The sequence below is a fragment of the Micropterus dolomieu genome, linkage group LG23, assembly GCF_021292245.1.
Source record: "Micropterus dolomieu isolate WLL.071019.BEF.003 ecotype Adirondacks linkage group LG23, ASM2129224v1, whole genome shotgun sequence".
Lineage (NCBI taxonomy): Eukaryota > Metazoa > Chordata > Actinopteri > Centrarchiformes > Centrarchidae > Micropterus > Micropterus dolomieu.
The window spans coordinates 24198539-24223063 of record NC_060172.1 but is presented as its reverse complement, the minus strand read 5'-3'; the positions used below and the strand labels follow the sequence as shown (position 1 = coordinate 24223063).

The window sequence follows — 24525 nt, the reverse complement described above, 5'->3', positions numbered from 1 at the left end:
CCCAAAGAATCAAACCTGCCAGAGATCAAAACACAGGTGTTTATGGGAGTTCAGAATAAAGATACGATATACCAAAACAGACTGAGGTGTGTGTTCATCGTTATGGGCGTTTCCTCTGCAGGGGTCAGATCAGCAAGGACTATGAACAAGAGTTCCCCTCTGTAGAGGTTGGGCCACGACTAGTGCGGGGATGCAGTGAGGACAGTCAGGTCATACTGCACAGGCAGGTCAGTGTCAGCTGCTTTTTTCCAGCTTTAGAAGACATTGTCTATTTAGAAAATGTGTCTTCTTTTTTTTTTCTTCCAGTAGCCCTGAAGAAACTGTGTCCTATGAATCATGTCTTGTTCTTTCAGGGTCCTGACAGTGAGGACTACTGGGAGAAACTGGCCCAAGAATCAGATCCAAGCAGGCAACAGAAAGAACTATTAAACTACAGTGCCATCATACCTCAACTTAAATCCAAGATGTTGGAATTTAAAGCTCAGGTAATTAAGAAAAATTTAAACTGAGCATAAATTGATTCTCTTGGAACAATTTTGCATTTTGTCTCCTTTTTTTGTTGTTTTCTTGGTCAGCTAACAGGTGGCGTTAAAGAAGTGTGGCAGATTCACCAACCACTGAAGGTCTTACACAACCTGATTCTGACCTCTGACCTCGAGAAGTTGTACCACATTGGCCGTGAACTTGGACTACCCCATGTCCTCTTTGACATAGTCCAAGATACTGTAGAAAACTCAAATTCCATCAAGGTTATTGCTGTGAAACATGATCAACAATTCATTATTCCTGCAGTATTAGTATAGTATTACTGACATTTTTTACTTCAAAATTTTCCTGCTCAGCCACTGTGGAGCGTGCCAGCACTTGGAGAAATTATTGTTGTGCTCATGATCTACTGGGAGAAACACTATGACTGGGTGGAAGAGGCGCATAGGTATAATTATTCCTTTTCTTCATTGAAGCTGAATTTAGTTTGTAAACACTGAGTGACTATCATACGTCTCAGTCATTCACCTGTTGCAGCTCATCATCTATTCACTTACTGTAGACTGGAAGAGTTCACCAGGCCCTTCATCACAATTCTCAGTCAACCAAACCTCATTCCTTTGGCAGTAAGTACTCATTGAAGTTAGTATGTATACACAGTAAATAGTGACTCTGGTAATTACTTGTGGTTTTACAGGTAGCTTGCCAGTTGTTTGACAAAGCTTATTCTTGATCTCTTCTTTAGCCTCTGGCTGCCTCTGCTTTGTCCCTGTTAACACAACACAATGTTGATGTGGAAGTTGATATGGACAATCTAACTGCTTTGCTGAAAATCCTGCTTCTGGACTCATATCAGGTACTGAATATGTGTAATTTGTATATTTGGCAATCATCTGATCATTGTCATGCAAGTTTAAAGTGATCCGCCAGTGTCACAGGTGTTACACTCTTCTCTGCCTTGTCAGCCCAAAGTTTGTCTTCCTTCTGGCTGGGGACTCTGCGATGGCCTCCTGTCTTTACTCCTTCACACACTCTCTGAGGTCAGAAAATAACTACTGTGTGATTAAAAAAGTGTTTTTGACTGCATGGAGAAAAAAAATTGTCTTTTTTTCCTCTTAACAGCATGAAAATGACCCTGGATCTTCATGTTTAGATCCAGTAATGTTTTTGGATCTGTGGAAAAGAATTGGCACTTCGCTACTAAGGAAAACACCAGACACAGACTTCTGTTCAGCAAATGGTGTGTGTATGTGTGTATATATGTGTGTGTATATGTATATATATTATATTTTATTTTATTAGTGTCTGTGTCCTATGCAGTCTGCCATATATAAAAAGACTGTTAGTGTATTTTACATATCTTTTCATTTTATTTGTTCATCAGGGCTGTATTCTTTCCTGTCTACCGCGCTGTTTCTCTTCACCAAGGATCCTTACTCGTGCATTCCGCTGTTTTCTGAGTGCGAATCAAAATGTGTATACACTCTTGGCCAGATGCTGGGCACTGACTGGTGGGTGTTCGGATTTCCTAATTAACACACTGTTTCATAAGTACCACCAATCTTAAAGCAGTACTGCTACTACGCCTAGAGCTAACAATAACATCTTTTATACCCAGCAGTCTTGATTTGTTTGCTGAAGGCAATCCTGGGAGACTTGAGGTGGATCTGAGTTGCGACAGCCTGTCTGTGTTGAGCTGCCACTTGTTGTGCTTTCCATTTGCCCTGGACCTGCCTTCACACACCATGTCCACCATTATCCAGTTGTATGACGGTTGTGGTATTGTTCCAAGCCTCCTGCAGGTTAGGGCCTTCCCATTCTCCGATAAATACCTCGCTGACAAACATAATTCTCTGATGCAACACAGGATAACTCTTGCAATAGGCTCACATCAGGCACACACTACTGTACATCTTAATGTCTCTGTGTTTTGTGAGAGCGTTGTGTTGTTTGTTGTCAGGTGTTTGATCTGTGATGAGTTGTCTGGATGATTTTGTTTTTTCGTGCTTTGGCAGGTAATTCAAACCCTTCCTCCTTCGCTACTGGAGCTGCCTCTCTCCCTGCTGAGCCGTTTGCTCCTGTGTGACCCTGAGCGCTCTGTTGCCTGCCTCAGAAAAGCTACCTGTGGTTTTTTTGCGCCACCCAGGAACAGCCAACTCTTTGCCTCCAAACACCAGACTCCACTAACCAGAACTGCCAGCTCTCTGCTCTCTGACTTGCTGCAGTTGGATGTGCTTTGGGACTCTGCCGTGGAGCTCCTAACTCTGTTGTCCCAAGTAGCCCGCTGTTCCCCTCGACCTGCCTGCCTTCAGCTTCACCTGGAAGCCTCGGTGCTGCACCAAGCGCTGGCTCACTCTCATGACCAGGTCAGGGCTGCTACATGCAGACTTTTGGGACATTTGGATCCATTCAGGCCTACTACACTGCGCACCCTGCAACCTGACATTTTCAGGAGCATGATAGACTGTCTTCACGATTCCTGCATGCCTGTCCGGCGGATGGCTTGCAAGGCAGTTGGGAACTGGTTGGGATACATTGCAGAAGGGGCAGGGTTTAAAATAGATGGGTCCAATGGAAAGGGCAGTGACACTACAAAGTGGGGCAGAGAGAAGGAACTGAATAAACACAAGAGTTCACACAGTGAGGGTGCAGGAGATTTGGCTATTATAGTAGAACAGGGAGTGGACTATGAGGAGGGGTGCAAGTGGGTAGAGGAAGCCAGCAGGACAGCGGCCATGCTGGCGCCTCTGATCGCTGACCCTGATGCCCTCACACGTCGTCACTGTTGTGCAGCCATGGGAAACCTGGTAAACGTTGATGGCGCTGTATCCTTGTTGTTGGAGGAGGATGTGTCCAGCTTACTTCTGAGAGCTGCATGCACAGACTCCCATAATGCAGTGAGACAAGCTGCCATAGCAACCCTGCGCCTGTACAGCGAGCGGGACGCAATACGTCAGGTAATGAGAAGAGCAGGTTACAGGAGGGCAGATGTCACCACAATTTTTCCTTTACTGTTTTCAGAATTCGAATATAAGGACCTTTTTGTAATTGTTACATGTTGTAATATATGAGCAACAATATATTTACTACTTTTATAGAAGAAAACAATTCACACTATTTTCTTTTAATACCTTTAAGACTTAATCAGTAGTTGCCTTGAGCTCCTTTATAGAAATCTGTGTACTGCATAGTTCATTTCATATCGTTTTATGGGTTAGTCAAATATTTTGTCATACCTCTGTCATACCTATGTGTTGGCACTTTAAACACTGTATAAAACTAGTTTCAAGTTTGTTACTTTCTATTTATTTGAAGGTCCTGATATCCTTTGATGCCGGTAAGAAACTTCGTCAGGCTTCACAGCTTGCCCCTCCACAATGTGACTATCATCAGCTCATTGGACAGCTGCAAGTGAGTCCAGTTCAGTAGAAATGGTAACAGGTTTGAATGCCACACTTGAATAGTCCTTGTCCTTCCTTACATTACAATAAGAATTCCCCCTGTGGTAAGCAATGTGGTAGAGGACTCAATAAGTATAATAATCCTATCCCGTTTCATATTGTTTCTGAAGTGAAGCTAATGTATCAAATAAAAATGGTGCAAATAAAAAGTGACTAATGAAGATCTTTGTTGGCACCACTCAAACTGTGGTTACATGAGTTGAAATAAAACTGTTACTGTTGATGTTGATCTGCTGTTTCATTTCATGACACAAGTTATCCAGACTTAATGAGAAGAAGCAAGGCAACTGTAATCGAAATGCGCAGAAATAACGCAGTTTGTTTTTAATCCGTGAAGAGACTCCTTATAGGCTACTTTTCCCACTCCCCAACAATCACGGATACGGTAGTCGCTATGAGGAACTATAGGAGGAATTTAGCTTTTGCCTTTTAAATGGTGCTATAATGTAACAGCAGTGCGGGTTTAAGTTTTTGTACATTTCCGTTGTGTGTTTAGGTGTGGCGCACGTCAACGATTTTTGATTATCTGAATGGACCATGTAGAAAGATAAACGGCATCATATGCTGAGCCGATTTTATTTTCTACACCTTTTGAAGCAAATTTGAGTTTTTTTTATTTCTGACCATATAAAGAAAATTGATTTGATTTATTGAACTGTCGGGGCATTGCAAACAACAGACTGGCATTTTTTTCGGTGTGTTGGACGTTTAATTAATTGTTTGTTCCTATTTAAATTGTTCTCTTTGCAGCGTAACATTGACTAAATAATGATAATAGTAATAAAATAAAAGTTTTCATTTCCCCTCATTCGGATCAGAAAGGAGCGCTTGTCGGCGTCCATCAGGCCCCGGATGTTTGAACTTTGCTTTGTCAAAAACGAGTTTTATTACATTCAAAAAGGCAGGACTTGTTTTCCAGCTCAATTAGACAGCAGCCTGTAATTTGTAATTATAAGGCTTTAACAGTCGGTGCAAGCAAAAATAATTCCCATGCAATTCACCAAGTCGAACAGAAAACCTTTGAAAAAAAACACCACGGACAGAGTTGATGACACACTTTATTGTTGAAAGGAAAAAAGTTGACGTATCACAAAGAAATATGCATATGGTAAAATTAACTTGAAATTACAAAGCGTTAGAATGTGCTGTCATTACACATTTTTGGTTTTTAACATCGAAGTTGATAGTACACCGCAGGGCAGTCGAACAATGTGACAAAGTTCTTGCCTAAAACTAAATAAACCACTAAATGTCAGCGCTCATATCCAAGATTGTCTTAAAATAAATATGCATAGAAAAAAAAATCTACCTCGGCATTGTTTAGCAGTAACAATAGTGGTTAATCGCTTTGCAACTAATGAACTGGAAAATTATTTAGACCTTATCCTCTTACACCAAAGCTAAGGCTGCTAAAGCCTTAACAGATAATCTAATGGGATTTCTTCGGTAAATTTTCTACAAAGAAAAGGCTAACACACTCCACTCCCTGAACATACAAAAGTTCTTACAAATTAGTGCAGATCAGCCAGAGGCCTATAAAACTTATTGCCATAACAAGCAGTTTAGAGAAAAAAATCCCCGTTCTGAAATACTACATTTTCTATTCCAAGAGAGAGATACGTTTATGGAAAAACATGCAGAGGGAGGCTGCTAAATCTCCACTAGCTACAATATTTGTACATAAGGAAACCCTTTTTTACATCAGAAAAACCTGTATGTCAACAGCAGGGAAATCTTCACTTCATTTTACCTGCCATGAATCATCCACTGACATTAAAAACTGGAGGACAAATTGCATATCCTGAGCTGCAAAATAGATTGTATAATTTGCAATATGCAAGAGAAGAAAAGTTTACAGATTGCCACAAACAATACAATGTCACTTTCCACCATCAAAACAATATAAATGATAAATTAGTTCTCTTTAGGTCACAGAATCTATGATTTGCAATCACTGCTGCTGCCAAAAAAAACCAAACTGTTTTATTACATTAAAAGTAAAGCAAACATCGGGAAAATAAAACAAAGGTAAAGAGAATGTAATGTTTTTAACAAAGCAGGGTAAAATGTAGATGTTTGACCTTCAGCAAAAAGAAAAGGGAAAAAAATATTCTCAAAACATACAAATGCCAATAACCAATTAGTGCTGCACTAAACCTGAAGTCAATCAAATAGTTTGTCAAAACATTTTTCTTAACCATATTAAAATGATTAAAATGGTTATTTTTTTCTAAAGTTGATTGTTTCTAAAATCTTTGTATGTTAGCGGTTCTTTCCGCATTCGTAAAAGCCAATAATCTTCAACCGCCATTATAATAATAATAATAATAATAATAATAATAAAAATATTATTACTACATAATATTTTAAAATATTCATAGCAATTAAAATATAATTTGCTGTTCAAAGGAGGGTAGACTCTAGAAAAGTATTTGGTTTGAAAGATGTGCTTAAAATAATGATGCTGTTTTACATGTTGACACCAACAACAATTTATTTCAAATAAAATTTGAAATAGAAAAAACATTAAGTACTATTGCTGACATCAGTTCCTATGTAAGGCTCTTAAAATGTTTAACCTGCATAATGAATAAACATTACCTCTTCAGAAATGACCCTATTTCAGTTAGTAGACTAACGCATTGTGAGATCTGTTAAAAATGATTGTCATTTAAAGCATTGCAATGCCACAGTGCAGGCTCAAGTGATAGAAAGCAATGGAAGCATTGGATAAAGTGTTGATTTAAAATGTAAAAAATACTTCACATTAGCAATGCATGCATTTACCCGCCCGCCATGAAAAAAAAAACAAATACATTTTCCCTGTTGCGCCCTCTTTTAATGTACTTGTAGGAGCTTGGTGTTACGCTGTTGTGCCCTGCTTGTGCCTTTGGCTACGGGCCTTGTAAACTTCAATCAGCAGGTCTTTGACATACTGGATTTCACGTTCTACCGACTCTGCCTTGTCTCGGAGCTCCCGGTTCCTCCCTTCAAGGCAATGCAACTGTTCCTCCAAAGAATCTAGCTCCGCCCTTTTTCGCTGGCGATACCTGCATTAAGCAAAACAAAGATTAAATTAAGCTCTGTACCTGTGAAATCATGTCAAAAGTTATATTTCATCAAGCAGAAACTAAAACCTACCTGTGAGCGGCAGTTTTGTTCTGATCTCTCTTCTTCTGTTTGCGCTCACCCCCTTCAGCTGGAATGACGTCCGCTTCATATTTCACAGCACAGTGGTCTTCCTTCAGCCTGCACGCTTGTCTGTGCCCTGAAGACTCCAAGTTCAGACTCTCCCTAGCCATTACAAGACACTCTGGGCCCTGATCCTCCAGGAAATTACAGTGTAAATCATGCTGCGCTATCTGTAGACTCTCTGATTTCACCTGTTCGTTGATGTTGCCTAAGAAGCTATGATAGGCCTCACACTGTGCTGGTGCCGGGAGATAACAACCCTCGTTGCCCTCTGTTTTCCAAGAAACGCTGGCTTTTGTCACCTCCACACTAGCTTTGATACTATTCAGCACCTCGTTGTTACCAGTGCCTCCGCTGACCTCCCTCATGCTGTACATCAGCAGATCCTCTTTCTTATGTGGGACATCAAGTGATCCACCAAAGCCAAATCCACCACCAACAACCTTCGCACCACCTATGACATCTTGACTGAAACAGCAATTTTTCTCTTCTTTTGGTAGAGCGGCACATCTTCTGACCTCAACTGCACTACTCAGACAGTAGCTTTTCCCTACCAGCTGCTGGTCCTCTTCACAGCCGTAGTTACCTGTAAGGGTCACGGCTGAGTTACCTGAGTTACTTCCTTTGGAACTCAACAAACTGTTATCATAGCCTTCACTGAACCTAACACCATCAGGAACTCTTTTCCTACCACACCCACTGGGGCGACTGCAGCTGTACGGGGCGTGTCTTGGAATTTTGGATCGCCCAATGGGCCCGCCACAGATACTCAGCAGGTCCAGTTCTCCGGTTGCCAGGGTAACAAGAAGTGGGCTGGATTCCGATTGGTTGGATGAAGAGTATGATGCATATGGCAGCTGACTGAACGACTGAGGACCTGCCGGCAGTGGACCCCTGTCGCATTTTCCCAGCCTCGGCCCTTTCTCTGGCAGTGGTTCAGACAGGAAGTAGTCCTCTAGTTGGGCAAGTTCCTCTTGCAGCAGAGAGGTCATGACCTCCAAGTCAGAGGGCACCTGGATATCATTCTGAAGGGGTGAAGGTGGAAGGGAGGCATTGGTGGAGGAGGGAGGGGAAGGAGGGTTTGGGAGGTACGAGGAGAAATCCACTTCTTCCGTCATCCAGTCAGTGAGACCATTACCTATTAAGGAGAGAAAATAAATTGTTCATCATGCAGTCGTTACAAGCTGTCTGGAGGAGGAAAATAATACAGCTAAGTTATAACGTTCATGCAAACGTTATAAAAATATCAATATCAAAAATGTCATCCAACGCTGCACGTAGCAGTTTCCTAAAAGCACAATCTGATCGACAGTAGTAAATGCAAAGCAAGATTTGTTCAAAATATAGTTGCAGCATGTGAAGATATTAGACGTAGCTAGTTTATTACTTACTGTTCAAGAAGGACGAATGTGCTGCAGTGCCGAGCCCACCTGAAATGGGGAAAAATATAAAAAAGCATACTCGCTGCAACTCACCAATTAAGTGCTGACTCTCCTCTGACACCTCCCCCCTGCACCCCTGTGATTGGCTGGGGTTAGCCTGTGGGTGAGAGAGAGCGAGGGGGTCTGCCGGGCAGACACGAAGTGTCTTCCAAACAGGAGCTGATGTTGCCATCATTTTGTCTATTGGTGCTTTGATTCAGTCCAAGTCCAAGCATATGCTGAGAGCAAGCAGGGTCTGACAGATGGGCCACAGAGAGCGGGGCTGGGTGAGCATAATGAAACCTAGAGGGTAAAAAGAAAGAGGGTTCAGAAATGTGCTGTTACAAAGATACAACTTATTCAGATGAAATCAGAAATATCACACTTGCTGCCCTCAGCAAGTTTCTCATCATGACACAATGATGAGCTACAATCAAGAAATCACCTACAAATCAATCATGTAAGAATCATGGGGTATTACCTCTCCTAAGCATGCACCTTTAAAAACACATATAATATAGTTCAATTATTTAAAAACTGAATTGAAAATAAGCAATTCCAATGACAAACTATTCCAAAATTGTCACGGTCAGTGATACAGAAGTGAGAGCTCTGTCCTTTGGGTTTTGACCTGCCTCAAAGCAAAATGCACTTGACGTCCTCAAAACACGTGGGACCTACTGTAGTGACGCTGTCAACAGCACAACTGTTGTCAAGAAGCACTCTCTGAGTGAGAGACACCCTGATCTTTAAATTGGATTAATACAGATCAGCTGCTTATGATAAATTAATTAAATTAATCACCTCTGTGTGATCACTTAAGCAGTTTAGGTGACAAAAATGTGGTATCAAATAAACCTGGCATAACATACAACTGAATGTGACATAAATGTGATACTGTAGTACCTGCAGTTTACAGAGCATACATTTAAATGAAAGTTACCATAGCAGTTCACAACTAGCCCATCACAACCTGCCAAGCACCTTATCAAAGCAACCAAAAACAGCCTAAACTCAGGAAGGAAAGTCAAGAAGCATAAAATATTACATAAATTGTCTAAACGAAGATATTAAAATAGAATAAAAAGTTTAAAGAGACACCTGCCAAATAACGGACCATTCCGCAGCAGCAACAACTTGTGACACACAAGCAGATACAACTACTGTACCAACACAATAACAAACTTGACACAGCTGTATGGACAGCGGCAACAGACAGTTTCACTTACTCCATTATTGCAGAGAAAACTGAAGAGCACTTGGGGGTGCGTTGCTAAAGCAAAGCACGTCTTCTTTTCGGGTCTGACTACTTCACGAGTTTAAAGAGCCATGTTTTAGCTCGGAATATCCGGGGCAGCGTAACAAAAGGACGAGTTGTTGCTTTGTTGTGGACGACCTGTAAACTGAGGCGCTGCTTAATTGTGAGAAAGCACCACTTCATTCACACCTAGCAACCAACTGCGTCACCGGGACAAACCGTGCTGCTGAGCGTAGATCCCTCCGCGTCTCACCGAAGGACGTCCCACAAACTCACTGCTGGGCTCCGCTGTACAAGATAGTTACTCGTTCCTTGCTTGTGTCAAAAGTAATAGGCTACACCCAATGTAGTACCTGATTGATGACTAGCGTTAATTGTAATTTCTTGTTACTTTTTATTTCGAATTCCAAAACGTTGTGGCGTGAGTAAAAAGGAAATTAGTTACACAAACTGTGCAATAACTGTGACTTTATTGACGTTAACTTTTCATGTATAAAAAGAGCTGGTTGTTCATTTTAACCCTTGCCTAATTGTTTAATCTGAAGGAAAATAGCCTTTAGTCAAGAGGACAAAATACTCATTTAGGCTCAATAATTAAATTTGAGCTGGGGAATTTCGAAGCTGAGGGGAAATAAGTGGTTCCTACAAGTTTTACTGTTATTTCAGTAGTAATGCAAGTAATCACATAAAGTAACGCGTTACAGATTGTCATTGTCTTTTCTGTAGAGAATGATTCAGCTGATGATTGAGCTCGACTGCGCCTTGAATGACGGTCCTCAGCCTGCTGATTGAGGTGAACACAGCTCTCAAATAACACACCAGTACAGTTCAGAGACTGCATGTACCCCACAATGTGGCGTGGTATTGTTTTGGAGGGGGACTATTTGATTCACAACGCACTTTGTTGTTCAGTATAGGTCTGTTGCATCTCCGTTGCATCAGTGATCTACGCTTAGAGCGATTGGCTGCGTGTGCTCAGACTGCCGTCCTGTCATTGGCTGGAATCGGCTGCATGTGAAATTTGATTGGTCGATTGTAGGCAAGGCAAAGCATCACAGTGTTGTTATCCCCCCCACCCCCACCCCCCGCAGTGCAGACTGTGCACATGTTTCAGGTAAACAAACCAGCTCCGTGCTGCAGTTTTTAAAGTGGAGGCTTTTTGTGATAGTTTTACCAAGCTCATTCATATATTGTGAAACATATTTTGGTAATAACGTCTTAAGAAAAAGTCTGATTGATTATAGCATGTGGATACATATAGTTGAGCATAGACCTGCATGTAATGTATTAAAAGTCTTAACAAATACTCTATAATAGGAATCCATGTTGTCATCAAGACATTTGCTCTTTGTATTAATACTTTGCAATTATTGTATTGTAATTTTGTCAAATCATGATTTCATTTAGATTTTTTAGATTTTTTGTTTTTTATTTAATTGAGCTGTCAGCTCATATGCGTATCAACGTCACTGGGGCACTGTTTGATGAGATGACACTCAGTTAGTGAATAATGGATTACGCATCCTTTGACTCTTACTCTGACTTAATGTACTGTGAGAATCCTTATATGCATGGCTAATTTAGTGAGACACAGCTGGTGGAACCAAATTAATTTACTGGTAATGGCTGTCAATAACAATTATGTGAGGAATAAAGCTTTTGTATTTCTCCTTTCAGCAAATCCAGACCCGAGTGAATGTGCTGTACTCCTGTTGCTATAGTAATAGCGGACACTGCCCCCTATTTTAGACTTGTTTTCTGGTTGCTGTTGCCATGGGATTTGCATCTCTCTCTCTCTCTCTCTCTCTCTCTCTCTATACCTGCTGTTTTCCTCCCACCTCACCTCTGTTTCTGTACCCCCTCCTTGTCCAACCACTCCTCTATCTCGTTTGCTGAGTTGCATCTCTGTGACATTATCATCTTATTTCCAGTTCTGCTGAATTTGCATATTAACGGGACACCGGCGTCTATCCTCTAATAGATTTGTCCACTGGGCAGCATATCTGTGTATTGAGGGAAAGTCGGGAAACATCTAACTTCATTTGACTGCACATAATCACCTTATCCCAAATGGCTACAGAGGAGTTGTTCCACACAAAGAGAAACATGGTGTTTGAATAGAATTAATCCACAGAAACTATTGATTTTTGAGTAAAATGCTCTGTGTAGGACTGTGATATACAAGTCCATCTGTGTTAATCTGAGTCATTTAAAGTGACAGCCCTGTTACAGCGGAGCTATTCAGCAAAATGCCCACTTTGCGGTAGCTACGATATGAGTGGAGCTTTGAGAGATTTGTAGAAAGGCAACCTGATGCAATCTAGATAAATGTAGTTGTAATGGAAACCAGATTGAGATAGTAGTAGCTGGTGAAGTTAGAGGGTCTCCCAGGAAATCGCTGACTGCTCTCTCTGTCTGTATTAATTGGTCCACCGAGGGCTTCCTGTTTGCGCATCATGAAAGAAATCCAAGGTGTTCATGACAGCAGTGCTGCATTTACCAGTCATCACCACTATTAAGCACAATTTCCTTTGCCATAAATACATGTAAAATGTGTTAATTACACAGCAAAGTATCTTTAATCCTCCCTCTTGCTTTAGATAATCCAGTGGTCTTAATATCTCAGAGTAAAATCTGGATAATCTAAAATTTCCCAGTTGTTAAAACAGCACAGCCACACTTAACCGGTGAGTTTAACAAGAGCCTTTAAACTTTGCATCAAACTGGACTTCAGATATATTTGAGATATTTATTATCGCTTTCATAGCGAGACAAAGCCATCCACTAACTGATACCCACATTTATTGTCTGAATATTGTGTATGAGCCTAGAAGTCAGAAAAGTCGATGCTGCATGCCAAGTGCACGTATGGCACGTTAGTAAGGGTTACACCATCATTTCATCACCATCGCTCTCAGAATTTATTGTCCTCAACTTTAGCCCCTCTTTGAACATACGATGAAAACATGGAATTCAGTTACAACTTGTGAATGGAGGCTTCTCAGAGGGGATTTGTGGATGTTTTTGCGTGTGTTCAGCCTACAAATCACTCCCATTTGTGTCCATGTTTTGGCATGAAAACAGTTCATCAAGTCTCAAAAAAGTGACAAGCATAACATAATTGTCATTCATGAATGCAATCTAGGCTAACTTAATTTGCATTCAGCCATGACAGATCTGAAACAGTCAGTCACAGGGTTATGTTTATTTACTATTCCTCAAGGACTTCATGGTAAATTAGAGGTGTTTGATGTAAAGGACTAGAGCGTCTGTTTTGTCTTCCTTTGGGAGATCCCTCCTAACTAGCTCTAACCCCTAACTGGAGCTTGAATGAAGGTGTCGCTACAGGCTGAGCTTTGTGTGCCATACACAAAGCTCAGCCTGTACTGACCTTTAAATTTTACTCCACTACTTCAGTATCAGCAGGTCGGTAGATCAGCACATAGTGTGGATGGAAAATTGGTCAAAGTCTTGGAGAAAAAATTACAGAGGACGTGAAGCAAAACCGAACAACATCAGGGTCACAGATCTTTACTCATACTTACTGTTCGTGCATCACTCATGTTCCTCAAGATTTTAGCTCTTTAAAGCAAACAAATCCCTAATGGTTCCTTGGTGTCATTGACAGCACTCAGGTTGTGTCATGCTGCCCTGCAGAGACATTTAAATCCCAGAGGCTCAACGTCTATCACCTTTGAGCTTTACACAGCCGATATTCACTCAGGCCATATGCTTCTTGTTCATAACACAACTTATACTGTTCACTCGTCAGAGATAAACTCAACTGTCACTCAACATTATTTCATATTGACGCTGAACTTTTAAAGCCTGGCAGTTTAAAACAGATGGCTTTACTGTTTAAAAACATTACTTTTTTATTCGTCATCCTTCATCAGTTCATTTTACATTTTAGGCATGTTGTCCATGCTTTTATTCAGAGCGACTTTATTTTAATTCAACTGTAAATGTAATTCCTACATCACCAAACTTGCAAAACTACTGAGGGCAAAGGTCAAGGCCACAAACAACAGTGTTCCTCAAAATGATCATGTATAAAACAGAGCTAACATTAAGCTATAGCAATAAACAATCAATTGCATACACTCACTTTCTTTAACATGTATTGTGTTAATATCTGTACTATTTGAAAAATTATGGGGGTAGAATTAGGACTGTAGTACTGAACATATACAGTAGTATAATGGGTTTTCACACTGCAATAATATTTGAACGTACTTCAAATTCATGGCTGGTAGTCAATGAAATAAAAAGGAATAATATCCCACACTGGGGTGCAGTTTTGGTATTTACAGCCTATGTTTTGTGTTAGCCTCATTAGGTCAGCGTTGGTGCTTTCACTTATTTTCCCCTCTGGATATTTTTCAGCTGTCATTGTTGTGCTTGCCATGAAATCCGAAAACATGTTTCTTTTTATTGTAATTTAATGATTTGTATATATTGTGTACCCTATTTTGAAATAATGGCATTTTACATCGCCTTCCAAGAGAGTGAAGATGATTTGTTCAAAGCGGTAAACATTAAGAGTGGAACTTCCACTGACGCATTTAGTGAAAGCTTCTTTCATCTGCTATTGCTTTAATCTCTTAAATTACTCTGAACTCACATGTGGATATGAAAACTTATAAATTTCAATTTTTCTGAAGTGCATGTGAGCAGAAGTCTTTGACAGGTGACAGGTGATGCTCTAAAATTTGCCCTCTTAGCGGAGATTTATATCCATTTCATCAGAATGTTTGAGTCTGCTTTCAGACGAGGTTAATATCACCCATTAATATTGACAAAATCATGCGAGACCCGTACTAATTCACAGTCCGACTATCATATTTGTGCTGTAAAGGCCTGGGGGAGAGGCCAGTCTGCGTGTGTGAAAGTGAGGGGAGATCACCCTTGGCTCATTAATATTTTACCAACAATAAGGCTGGGTGTCACTCCTGCTCATCACCACGGTAATGAGCTCACACGGGCCTCTTAAAGATCTGCTTATCATTCAGGCAAGCGCACCAGAGACTTAAAGATACTGAGTGGCACGATGTGTGAAAATCTTTCCCAAGGTCAGAGAAACGCAAATGGTGTGAGCGTTGCCTCTCTGCTGTCTGAGTCAGTAGGAACCTTTTACCTCTACTGAACTGAAGAGGGATGAATTGTTGATGTTAAAAAATGTCACTGAACATAACATGGTTTTCACTTTAAACTGGGGAATTAAATATGAACCCAAGTGCTGAATCTAATTGGTACCTGACAGGGGTAATGTGCTTTTCTGTGATTACCTACATGTCTGTTAAATATTCCACTGATCCCTGCAATAAATGAATCACAGACGCAGTCATTTATTATCATCTATCTGTACCTCTCTGCCACTGATTTGAACCAGGAGCATGAGAAGAGGCACTGTGAATATATTTTTATGGAGGAATTCATACAAGAGCATATTTATATATATATATATTTTTTTTTACATGATTTCAAATTTCTCCACGTTGAATCATGCATGTTATGTTATGTTGCATGTAATTTCACTTCATGTTTTTTTTCTTCATGTAGCCTAGTGCAAGGCGAGCCATAAAATTAATTACACTGTGCCAGATATACATATGGCCACAGTGAGTATAATTTCAATACTTCTATTACTTCAAAACTATTTTAGATAGTCAATTAACTAATTAAACCACCTGACTGTTCTTGTGTAAATAGAGAAGTAGTGTTTTAAAGGGAACACCTATGGTGTGCTCTCATTTGAATGTGAATGCGAGCAGCTCATTAGAGATTATTTAAAGAAAGCTGGTAATTAACGACTTGTTTTCAGAAACACTAATTAAGAAAGAAAGAACTGGTTTGTAACTGGATGTCTTCAGTTTAGGCCATTTGTCAGCAACAAATGAGTTTATTAGACAAACAACCCAACAGATGCATGATATATTTTTATTTCTTAGATGTACATGGTAGTTTTACAATATCATTAGGCCTATAGGACTATAATTTATGTTATGTTTATGTTGGTAAAACACTAATAGGTTTTCTTTGACATATTCATGTAAAATACAGGATGCGGTTAAACACAAATGCTATTATTTGCATGACTGAAAAGCCCTTGGAACAATAGATAGTGATACAACATTTATATAATGTAAAAGTACAACAAAACATTACATAAAGTATTTGGCACCAAGTAATGTTTAACTGAAGAAGTAACATATGACTCTTTTAAAATATTTTAGAATATTTGCTAATAAAATGTGTTAAATCTTTTGTGTTTTGAAACATCAAGAGATTATTTTTTGTTAAATACAAACTCAAGGGGGAAAAGTACAAATGTATCAAAAAGGGAAAAAAAGGCATCAGTTAGAGTAATAACACTGCATGCATAGATCAGCTTCACAGGTGGAAACAGTTTGAGCTTATATGAAGTAAGAAATCTTTATAGTGTTCCTCCTGAAACCTCAAAAATTATACTGTAATTAACTGACAATATAATTTGGTAACAGAATGTGATGTAATTGTGAGCTCCCTTCACAGATCCATTGGCAGGTTGCTCAAACTGTTTTCCTTCTCATAGCAGCTGAAAGACAAATACAACTCATAAATTCTTTCAAATGCATCAGGCTTTTTATGAGAGCCCCAGATTGTTCATCCTTTCAAATGTCCATCTGTTATACACCGTCAGTCCGTGTGTCATTGATTTTCGGCACCGGCTCCGGCAGCTCAGGTTGGCTCTCAGGTGTCTGGGTGCCTGCTCAGTCCCTGTCATCCTCCGATTCTGTCGCCCAGTGGTCCCTCAGCTCATGAACTGCGTGTAGCCCTCGGCACCCGTTACTATGACATCCATCCAGATCCTCATGGCCTCTGGGGATGGGGCCACCATGTAGTAGAGGCGGTCGTGGGTTTTCACACAGAAGGTCAAAGATGGATTGGGACTCTGGAAGATCACATGGAGAGGGAGACTTTTTAGACCAAAGACTGCAAGCTGCACCTGTTGCATTTTTTTCCTCAGAGAACAACAGACCAGTGTATTATAACAGTTAAAACATCATTGGATCTGTTTCGACCTTTTTCATAGCTTGCAACAAACCGCATATTTACAAGTTAATATGACAAAATAAAATTAAGAAGGAAAAACAACTTTCCATGCCTCTGAAAATAGATACCAATTGAAGACATTCCAATTTTCATGTAACATGTTTTTTTAGTGTTTAACTTCTGACAATATTTTTACAGATATAAACTGTGAAAGTAGAAATGTAGCTTCATTTTAAAATGAGTATATGTACCATTTTAATATAAAACAAAATTATACATATTGTTAAAATAAAGTTTATTAAGAGTAAGTGATCCTGTAAATTATGTTTTTTACTACAGAATCTGTATTTTTGAAATACTGAGCAAACATGAATAAGTATTCTGGAATTAAAACCTTCAGATGTTATTCCACTATGTTTACTGATAAAGTTAAAAATGATAAATATCCATGCAAAACATTATAAAATCGCAGATGAAGTTCTGAATTATGAGTAATTAAAAGAGAGTGTCGGTTACCTTGGTGGCACTGCGTAGGTGATCGTAATAAACCTCTTCAATCGCCTGAAAGTAAATGAGTCCTTTCAGCTTGGTCTCATGCTTGTCTGAGGCAAGAAAAAGAAGAAAAAACAAATTAAGATACATTACAGAACGTCTTGCACTGATGCAAGACCTCTGCCAGCCCAACCAGCCAGTGATGTAGGGATACATTACATGTTTATGTTTGGTCAAATAATAGGAAGTCTTTTAAAAAAAATATATATATATTTTCATATTATTCTTGAACTCAGTATCACACCTATAGAGCAGTACAGTGAAGAGAGTCACAATATTTCATTTTTACAATATTCTGTCTCAAAACATTTTTGCCATTTTACCGATTTGCTCACATGAGTATCCACTCCATAAGGTTTACCATAAGGTAAAACATAGTATACAATGAAACAACAAAATATTAGTTTGGCCCCTAAAAATATGTTTAGAAATAGATGTTTCAGTAAAAGAAATAAAAACCCAACACAAAAAAATGATTTTGCCAAGCAGTGCACATAGAAAATGCAAACCCATGTCTAATAGAAGTTGTGTAATGACATGGATTAGATCCTACAGGAACTTATCCCAGGCTGATTTGTAAACTAACTACACAGAGGAATGACCAGGACGTTGGCTAAAATGGAATGAGTAGCAAATTCCTTTTAATGGCATCAATTTAAACCCACCAATGACTTATTTCCAGTTTCAACAATTCAATAGTGAATAGCGGACATGCTTGAATGGATGAGTATTGTGTGTTGTAGCTAAGAGGACAATTGTATCTTTTCAGAATGATAAAAATCCAACGTTGCCATAAAAGTAGTTTCTAAGTAAGTAAAACAGAGGAACACTAACTCAAATCCAGACACAAAAACAGCTGTAAAGAAGAAAGGTGTTAACTCTTTTTCCCAGCAACACATAACCCATGAATAGGTATGAGCAGCACTGTATTGGAGTAAAAGTTAATTAAAAGTGCAAGTCTATTTCAAGCTATGCCTGAAGTCTTTATTCATCCTATTAATTTGACTTGTTTTCTTCAGTCGTACTTTCTGGATTGTCTCTGTGTTTTTTCTTTAAGCCTTTTCCCTGCCTGCGAGGTTGAGGTCTTTTGTAAAATCTTACAAAGAAAAGCCTCTCTTTTGTATATCAGATGTGATCTTTCAGTTCAACATTTCCCTTCAAGCAGGTCAGACCTTCTGTCCAGTCCTTTGGATTGCTGTTCTCTATTCACAGAATATATCTAAGCATTTAAAAGTCACTCCTTATTGAGGAGTTTGGTAGTTATGTTTCAGGGAAACCTGCCGAAGAAGCTCATCGGACGGAGTCATTGGAATGATGGGTTTCAGTTTGGGGCTAAACTATAGGCATTAAAATGTGAAGGAGACTTTTCTCACGTCCAAGATCAATTTTCTTCAAATAAAGTTTAAAGAGTTTCTGGATTCCACTATTGTTCAAATAAACAGTGGTCTTTTTGTCTCTTCCATGCACACTGGAGCGCCTGGCTAAGAAACAAACATCCAGCAACAATTAAAGGCAATCTTTTGAAATACGCCTGACATTTTCTCTTGCTTCCCCTTTTCCATAAGTCAAATCTGCTTAGTAATGAGATAAATGTTTTTGAAATGTGAATTCCGTTTTATTAGTCACGAACAAGCCAGGAGCTAGCCTCCTCCCCAAGAAAAACACATCTAGAGAAAGTATTGCATCTTATTTCATCACCATCATCACCATCATCTTCGTCAGGAGTAAGGGGGTGAAAAGGCTAGGCAAGTGAGTGGAGAGAGAGAGAGGAGCAAAGAGAACGGGGGCGACAGTAATGAAAATATCCCTGGATTCTATTTTGAACTTGATTGTAAAATAATGTCTCAAAAACACGCTCGTGAATAATTCAGAAAACTAACTGTTCTCATTTCAAATTCAGGGGACAGTCTGATTACAAACTGACTTCAGTTTGAACACACAAGAACAAGGCGGAAAATTCCACTTAGTGCAGCTTTAATTAGTGTTTGGTTCCAGATGAATAAACGCTGTTTGAGACGGAAGTCGGGTTTTATTGAAAAACTCAGCAAAGAGAGCGAAGTGTACATTCCTCAGAAGAGCCTCAGCACTGCTGTCGGGTGAACTGAATAAATCAGGTCCCGGCCTGGTGTAGGAACTTTTCCACAAAAAGTTCTGAGTGTATGAATGCGACATATGAGTGGATTCTCATGTGAGCAAATCGGTTTGATCACTTTAATCTGATGCCCTTCCTGTAAATGAGGCCCGAGACAAGCCAATCCTAGCAGAACCTTAACACAATATGTTCATTTAAGTACAGCTATTAGTCCTCATCCTGTGAAGTCCGGTTGGTGCATTGAGTAATCTTTAATGGAAGGAGGAGGAAATGTTATTTTTTTTTAATACATTTTAACATTTGTTTTTCTTATTTTTACCTAAGTTCAGTCAGTAGTATTTGCAATTAAATTAGAAATGTAATATTGTTACCGGGTTTTTTTTGACACATCTTAAAAGCTCAACAAATTAATAACATCAAATCCAAAGGGGATATTCTCAGGAGTGAAAAAGTATTTTCCAAACCTCCCAAAATATTCTACAGCTGTACATGAATGGTTAAAAAGACCCGTGGCCACATATAGATGCCATGTGCAATCATTGCCCTAACATACTGTAGAGGAAGGATTTCTCAGATGGGTATAACATATATATCTCTCCACGGTCTGCTAGCTGTACGTCCTGTTTGTGTGCTGAAAATAAATCTGGTGTTTGTACACAGCCCTGGCTCTGTAAATGGAAAACAAACACTATTCCAGACATTTTAGCCATGAAATGTGTGCCAGGTAGCAGTAAATAACTTCCCCATGGACATTCAGCTTACTTATTTCTTTTCCAATCCATGCTGGGGTTTTTTTTATGTTAGCTATACCAGCAGGAGAATTTTGAGTATCACTGTTTGGAGCTGTTGTGCTTGCTCTGGAGCTGCCCTCTTCTCTCTGTGTCAGCAACTGGAACAACAGTATGCTAACCCACAACTTAGCTAACGTCAATTACATTACTTGCTGTGTCACTGTTCGCTCTATACCATGATTTTTGTCATGGTATTGGATTTCTCCAGAATCTCTTACTGCACCTTAAGGTCCCCTGGACTTACTGCATGTGAAATCGAGCGAGCACATGGCCTCTTCATTTTTCTTAGTATTTGCAAATGTTGAACTTGACTTGCCCCATCATTATCAAGTAAATAGCATACCAGATCACAGGAAAGGTTCACTTTAAAAGTCCCCAATACCAACTCTGAAATGGGGAAGACTGGTTTCCAGCACTCCTTAATACTGGAATGAACTGCAACCCAACTTGAACTTATAGAAACTCATTGCTCAGAAGAAATTTTCATATATTTATGATTTTTTTGATTTGTGTCTGTGTGTGTGACTGAATCATGTGATTTATCTTTGGGTCTCTCTTGATATCAAGGAGACTTCCTAAATGAATAAAGCTCAACTAACAAATTAGCCATAATAGTTCAAAAAATACACCATAGACGAAATGTCACTGTATCCTCACCCGCATAATAACAGAAATTCCTCTTGAGACGGTCAAAAACGAACCAGCGTTTCTTCCACGATTTGATTTTGCCACCCATCTTCACCAGGTGGCCCTTGCACATCTTCTCTGTGAGGTTGACATAGGGGCAGGTATCTATGCTGTGGCCGGACGACTCCACGTGTGCGCGCAGGTCAAACTCCTCCTTACGGTTCGGCAGATAGCGCGTCATTGGACGGGCCTGTAAAAAAAATGTTTCATAGTGCTTTAATGCTACTAACCAAGTGAAGATATGGGAATAAGTAGCAGAGCTGCTTTACTGCAAGTGTTTTGGGGCATGTCCAAGTCAAGTCCCAAGTCAACATGAGCACATTACAAGTCAAGATGCAAATGTTCAGGTCTCTGAATGCAGACCATTAGAATGACTACTAGAATTTCAACATTTTCTTTTAAAGCTGTTATTTTTCTACATAGTCTTTTCAATATATAGTGTTAAAAATTAAATATTCAGTGTAAGGCTATACAAGGCCTGCCTGACACTGTCACACTTAATGTTCAGAAGTCAAAACAGTCTTCTACTGTGAAGTCTCAAGTCAAATCAAGTCTTTAAGGGTTCTGACTTTAGTGTGGCAAGTCTCAGGCCAGCCACATTCACGTCAAGTCCTAATTTTTGTGACTTAAACCTGCATTAACAAATTTATGGACGCTTTCGAGAGTGGTGAGAGTGAACCAAAACAGTAAAGTTGCCTCTGTAAAACTAAAACAAGGAGCTTAACGAAGAGGGGAACTGCAGAGCTGGGTGATAATACTCTTGTGGGTTCATCACTACGGGCAACGCTTTTCACATTGATGCATTGTTAATATAAAATTATTGATTATAGCAGCCGTTAAGTTGGACTCAAGAACAAACTCTCAACAGCTCTGATATAAGGGGAACTAGGTGCATCTGTATTTGATGATTTGTTTACTTGCCGTACTCACACCACAGACAACTGGTAATTAAATACACTCAGTCGAGATTAAAGCTTTAATTATGTTTACATTATATTTTTTTTGTGCACCCCCCCCATCCATCTTTCTCTCTGTTCTCCCACTCACACTCTCCACCCTCCCTTCCTTTCTTTTCACTTTCGCTCCCATCCCTGACAATCTTTGATCTTCCCGTATACCCAGCTTCTCTTTAGTGTCTCGCCTCTCATCCTCTCCCCCAAGTCTCCCATCCCCTCCTCCCTCCCTCTCTCCCTCCCACCCCCTCCCCTCTCTTCTCCCCACCGCCCGTCTCCTCCCGCTGCTCCACTGACCTGGGAGAAGTGTTTCTCTCTCATCTTCACCTCCTCCTCCACCAGCCTCTGCCTGTGGGCCGTCTCATCCTGAAGCCTCCTCTCGGCCTCCTCTCGCCTCCTCCGCTCCTCCTCCAACATCTGCCGCCGAGCCTGCACCTCTCTCTCCTGGGAGCGTCGGGAGAGGAGACAGAGGAACAGATGGAGAGAAGAGACGAACAAATAAAAGGGGGAAAAGGGAGACAGGGACAATGTAAATGGTAGGCAAATATTGCAATACAAAGTCATTGACTGTCAGAAGAGGCACATGAGAGTTAAGGTCCCAATCGAGGGTTTTGTAAAATATATCCCTTAAGTCTGTATATAGAAGGGTAAGCTTTGCTGATGTAAAATGATCCTTTGCGGCTTTCAGATACTTACATACAGGTCTACTTTGTTTCAACATGTAGAAATAATACACAGGTGAACAAACTTCTTACAACTTCATTTCACCACACCTTGAGCCGAGTGATCACTTTGAGAATGATATCTTTGTGCTTTTGTATCTATCAAAGAGGAGAAACAAAAGACTCTTCTGATAATTCAAAGTTATTTTCATCAACTTTCAGGGAAAGTGGTATGTCAAGTTATTGTTTCACAATATCTGTAGTCCAAATGAATGATTGCATACAAATTGTAATTAAAAACTAACAACACTGGGTAATTGTTTTCTATCCTGTATGTTTAGAGTGTATTTTTTTCTGGTGAAATGCATAACAGTGGAACATTGCATTGTTATTATTGCAGTGTTATCACATTGATTTGATTATTTCATATGTTATTTGCATATATTTTTGATTATGATGATATATATTACAGTAATATGTTGTATGCTTTACATGGTCGTCCTTGGCTGTAGGTTTTCATGTTTTTAATATTTGTAAGAAGCATAATTATTACTTTTGAGAGTATGGATCCACTTTATGCTCACTACTGAAAACAGCTAAATTCAATTTTGCTACAATCAGTTTAGCATTCGTAATGCCAAAATTGCGGCTTTAACTTCAAGTTTACTAGTTTAAACTAGGTCTGCAACTAATGAGTACTGATCATTCTGCCAATTATTCCCTTGAATGAGCAATAAATCATTTTGTTTACAAAATGTTGCATAATAGTAAAAAATGCCTGTTATAATATCCCACAGCCCATGAAGATGTAGTCAGATTTCTTATTTTATTCGACCAACAGTCCAAAACCCAAAGATATTCAGTTTACTACCACGTGTTACACAGAAAAGCAGCAAATCTTGAGACTTGAAATTCTGCAACTATCAAATGTTTGGCATGTGCGCTTGAAAAATTACTAAAACAATGAATCGATTATCAAAACAGGTTTTAATTTCGATCAACTACTTGATTAATTGATTATTCCTGGCAGCTCAAAATGGGGTAATCCTTGCACCTTGAAATTTTAAAATATCTGGAAGGAGATGATGTTTAGCAAGTGATGAGATAATTGATGATGTCCAGTCATGTTAGGAAAAAGGCCCTGATGTTAAAACTCACTCGGTTCTCAATCAGCCTGGCTTTCTCCTGCTGCGCCTCCTTCAACATCTTCTCCATCTCATCTATCCGCTGGGCCTCTAACCCACAGGCACTACAACACACAGAGGGAAGGAGTGTCTGATGACACAGCTATGACAAGGCTTGGGATGAACAAAAATAAACAGACATGCCTGGAAACTAAACACTGGAAGCAGCAGGAGACAAAGACAAGGTTTCTTCATGCACAGCAGTAAAGTGCGTCTTTGAACTCCTAACTTCATGCACAAGCACAGACAACTTGAAGAGGCTGGCATGGCAACAGCCAGTGTGCTGGCAGTCCCAGGAGCAGACAGACATAAAACATGGGAACAAAGCACAGTGACCCCTCTCCTGGGGGACTGGGGCAGACTTGAGTGTTCCCATGGAAACAGAGCCAGTTTTCCAGTCTCTCACCTTTCTGGGGTACAGGCGGAGTTGCCGGTGGAGACGCTGGTTTCCATGCTGTCTGAGCTCTCCAGGCTCAGGGTGTCGTACGCTTGGCTGCCACTCGGTGGCGACTGATGGTGCAGGATGGAGTGATGGACTGTGGGAGACAGATCTGTGCAAGAAGAGAAGGTGCAGAGACAGCTGTCATAGACTTATAGTGCCCTCTACTGAGAGTGCCAAGGCATTGTTACCAGTTGATTATACATCAGAGTGAGGAGACTTGACACACTGGTGATATACTGTTCCAGAGGTGTAATTTACAGTGGGCGAAGCTGGGGACATGTCCCCAACACTTTTTTAAAGTATTTTCTA

The 24525-nt window shown here is 39.9% G+C and overlaps 3 protein-coding genes across 6 annotated transcripts in view; 1 reads left to right on the top strand and 2 right to left on the bottom strand.

Annotated features, from left to right (window-relative positions):
• Positions 1–6: 6 nt before the first annotated feature.
• LOC123963242 (serine/threonine-protein kinase 36-like) lies at positions 7–4176 on the top strand. The gene is made up of 13 exons (XM_046039937.1): positions 7–36; positions 122–227; positions 354–485; positions 576–749; positions 843–934; positions 1049–1112; positions 1232–1342; positions 1452–1526; positions 1609–1726; positions 1871–1997; positions 2108–2288; positions 2502–3443; positions 3802–4176. Exons 3-13 carry the CDS (start codon positions 465–467, stop codon positions 3913–3915), a joined length of 2019 nt encoding a protein of 672 aa, XP_045895893.1. The 5' UTR covers positions 7–36; positions 122–227; positions 354–464; the 3' UTR covers positions 3916–4176.
• An 811-nt stretch (positions 4177–4987) lies between these two features.
• atf5a (activating transcription factor 5a) lies at positions 4988–10146 on the bottom strand. 4 transcript variants are annotated; one of them, XM_046040109.1, is made up of 4 exons: positions 10038–10146; positions 8615–8863; positions 7089–8277; positions 4988–6997 (listed from the first exon to the last, which is right to left on the bottom strand). In XM_046040109.1, the coding sequence occupies exons 2-4, from the start codon at positions 8754–8756 to the stop codon at positions 6811–6813; spliced, it is 1518 nt and encodes a 505-aa protein (XP_045896065.1). In that variant the 5' UTR covers positions 8757–8863; positions 10038–10146; the 3' UTR covers positions 4988–6810. The 4 variants fall into 4 exon arrangements, with proteins under 4 accessions (XP_045896065.1, XP_045896064.1, XP_045896067.1 ...); XM_046040108.1 differs by lacking the exon at positions 10038–10146 and adding an exon at positions 9790–10020; XM_046040111.1 differs by lacking the exon at positions 10038–10146 and adding an exon at positions 9196–9214.
• Positions 10147–15749: 5603 nt separating this feature from the next.
• LOC123963329 (pleckstrin homology-like domain family B member 1) overlaps positions 15750–24525 on the bottom strand; it is a 29392-nt gene continuing 20616 nt past the window's right edge. Inside the window, exons 22-25 of the mRNA XM_046040112.1 lie at positions 22226–22372; positions 20946–21165; positions 17370–17455; positions 15750–16752 (exon numbers count right to left, since the gene is read on the bottom strand). Of these exons, the coding sequence (XP_045896068.1) occupies positions 16612–16752; positions 17370–17455; positions 20946–21165; positions 22226–22372 (594 nt within the window). The 3' untranslated portion in view covers positions 15750–16611. The remainder of the gene's footprint in view (positions 16753–17369; positions 17456–20945; positions 21166–22225; positions 22373–24525) is intronic.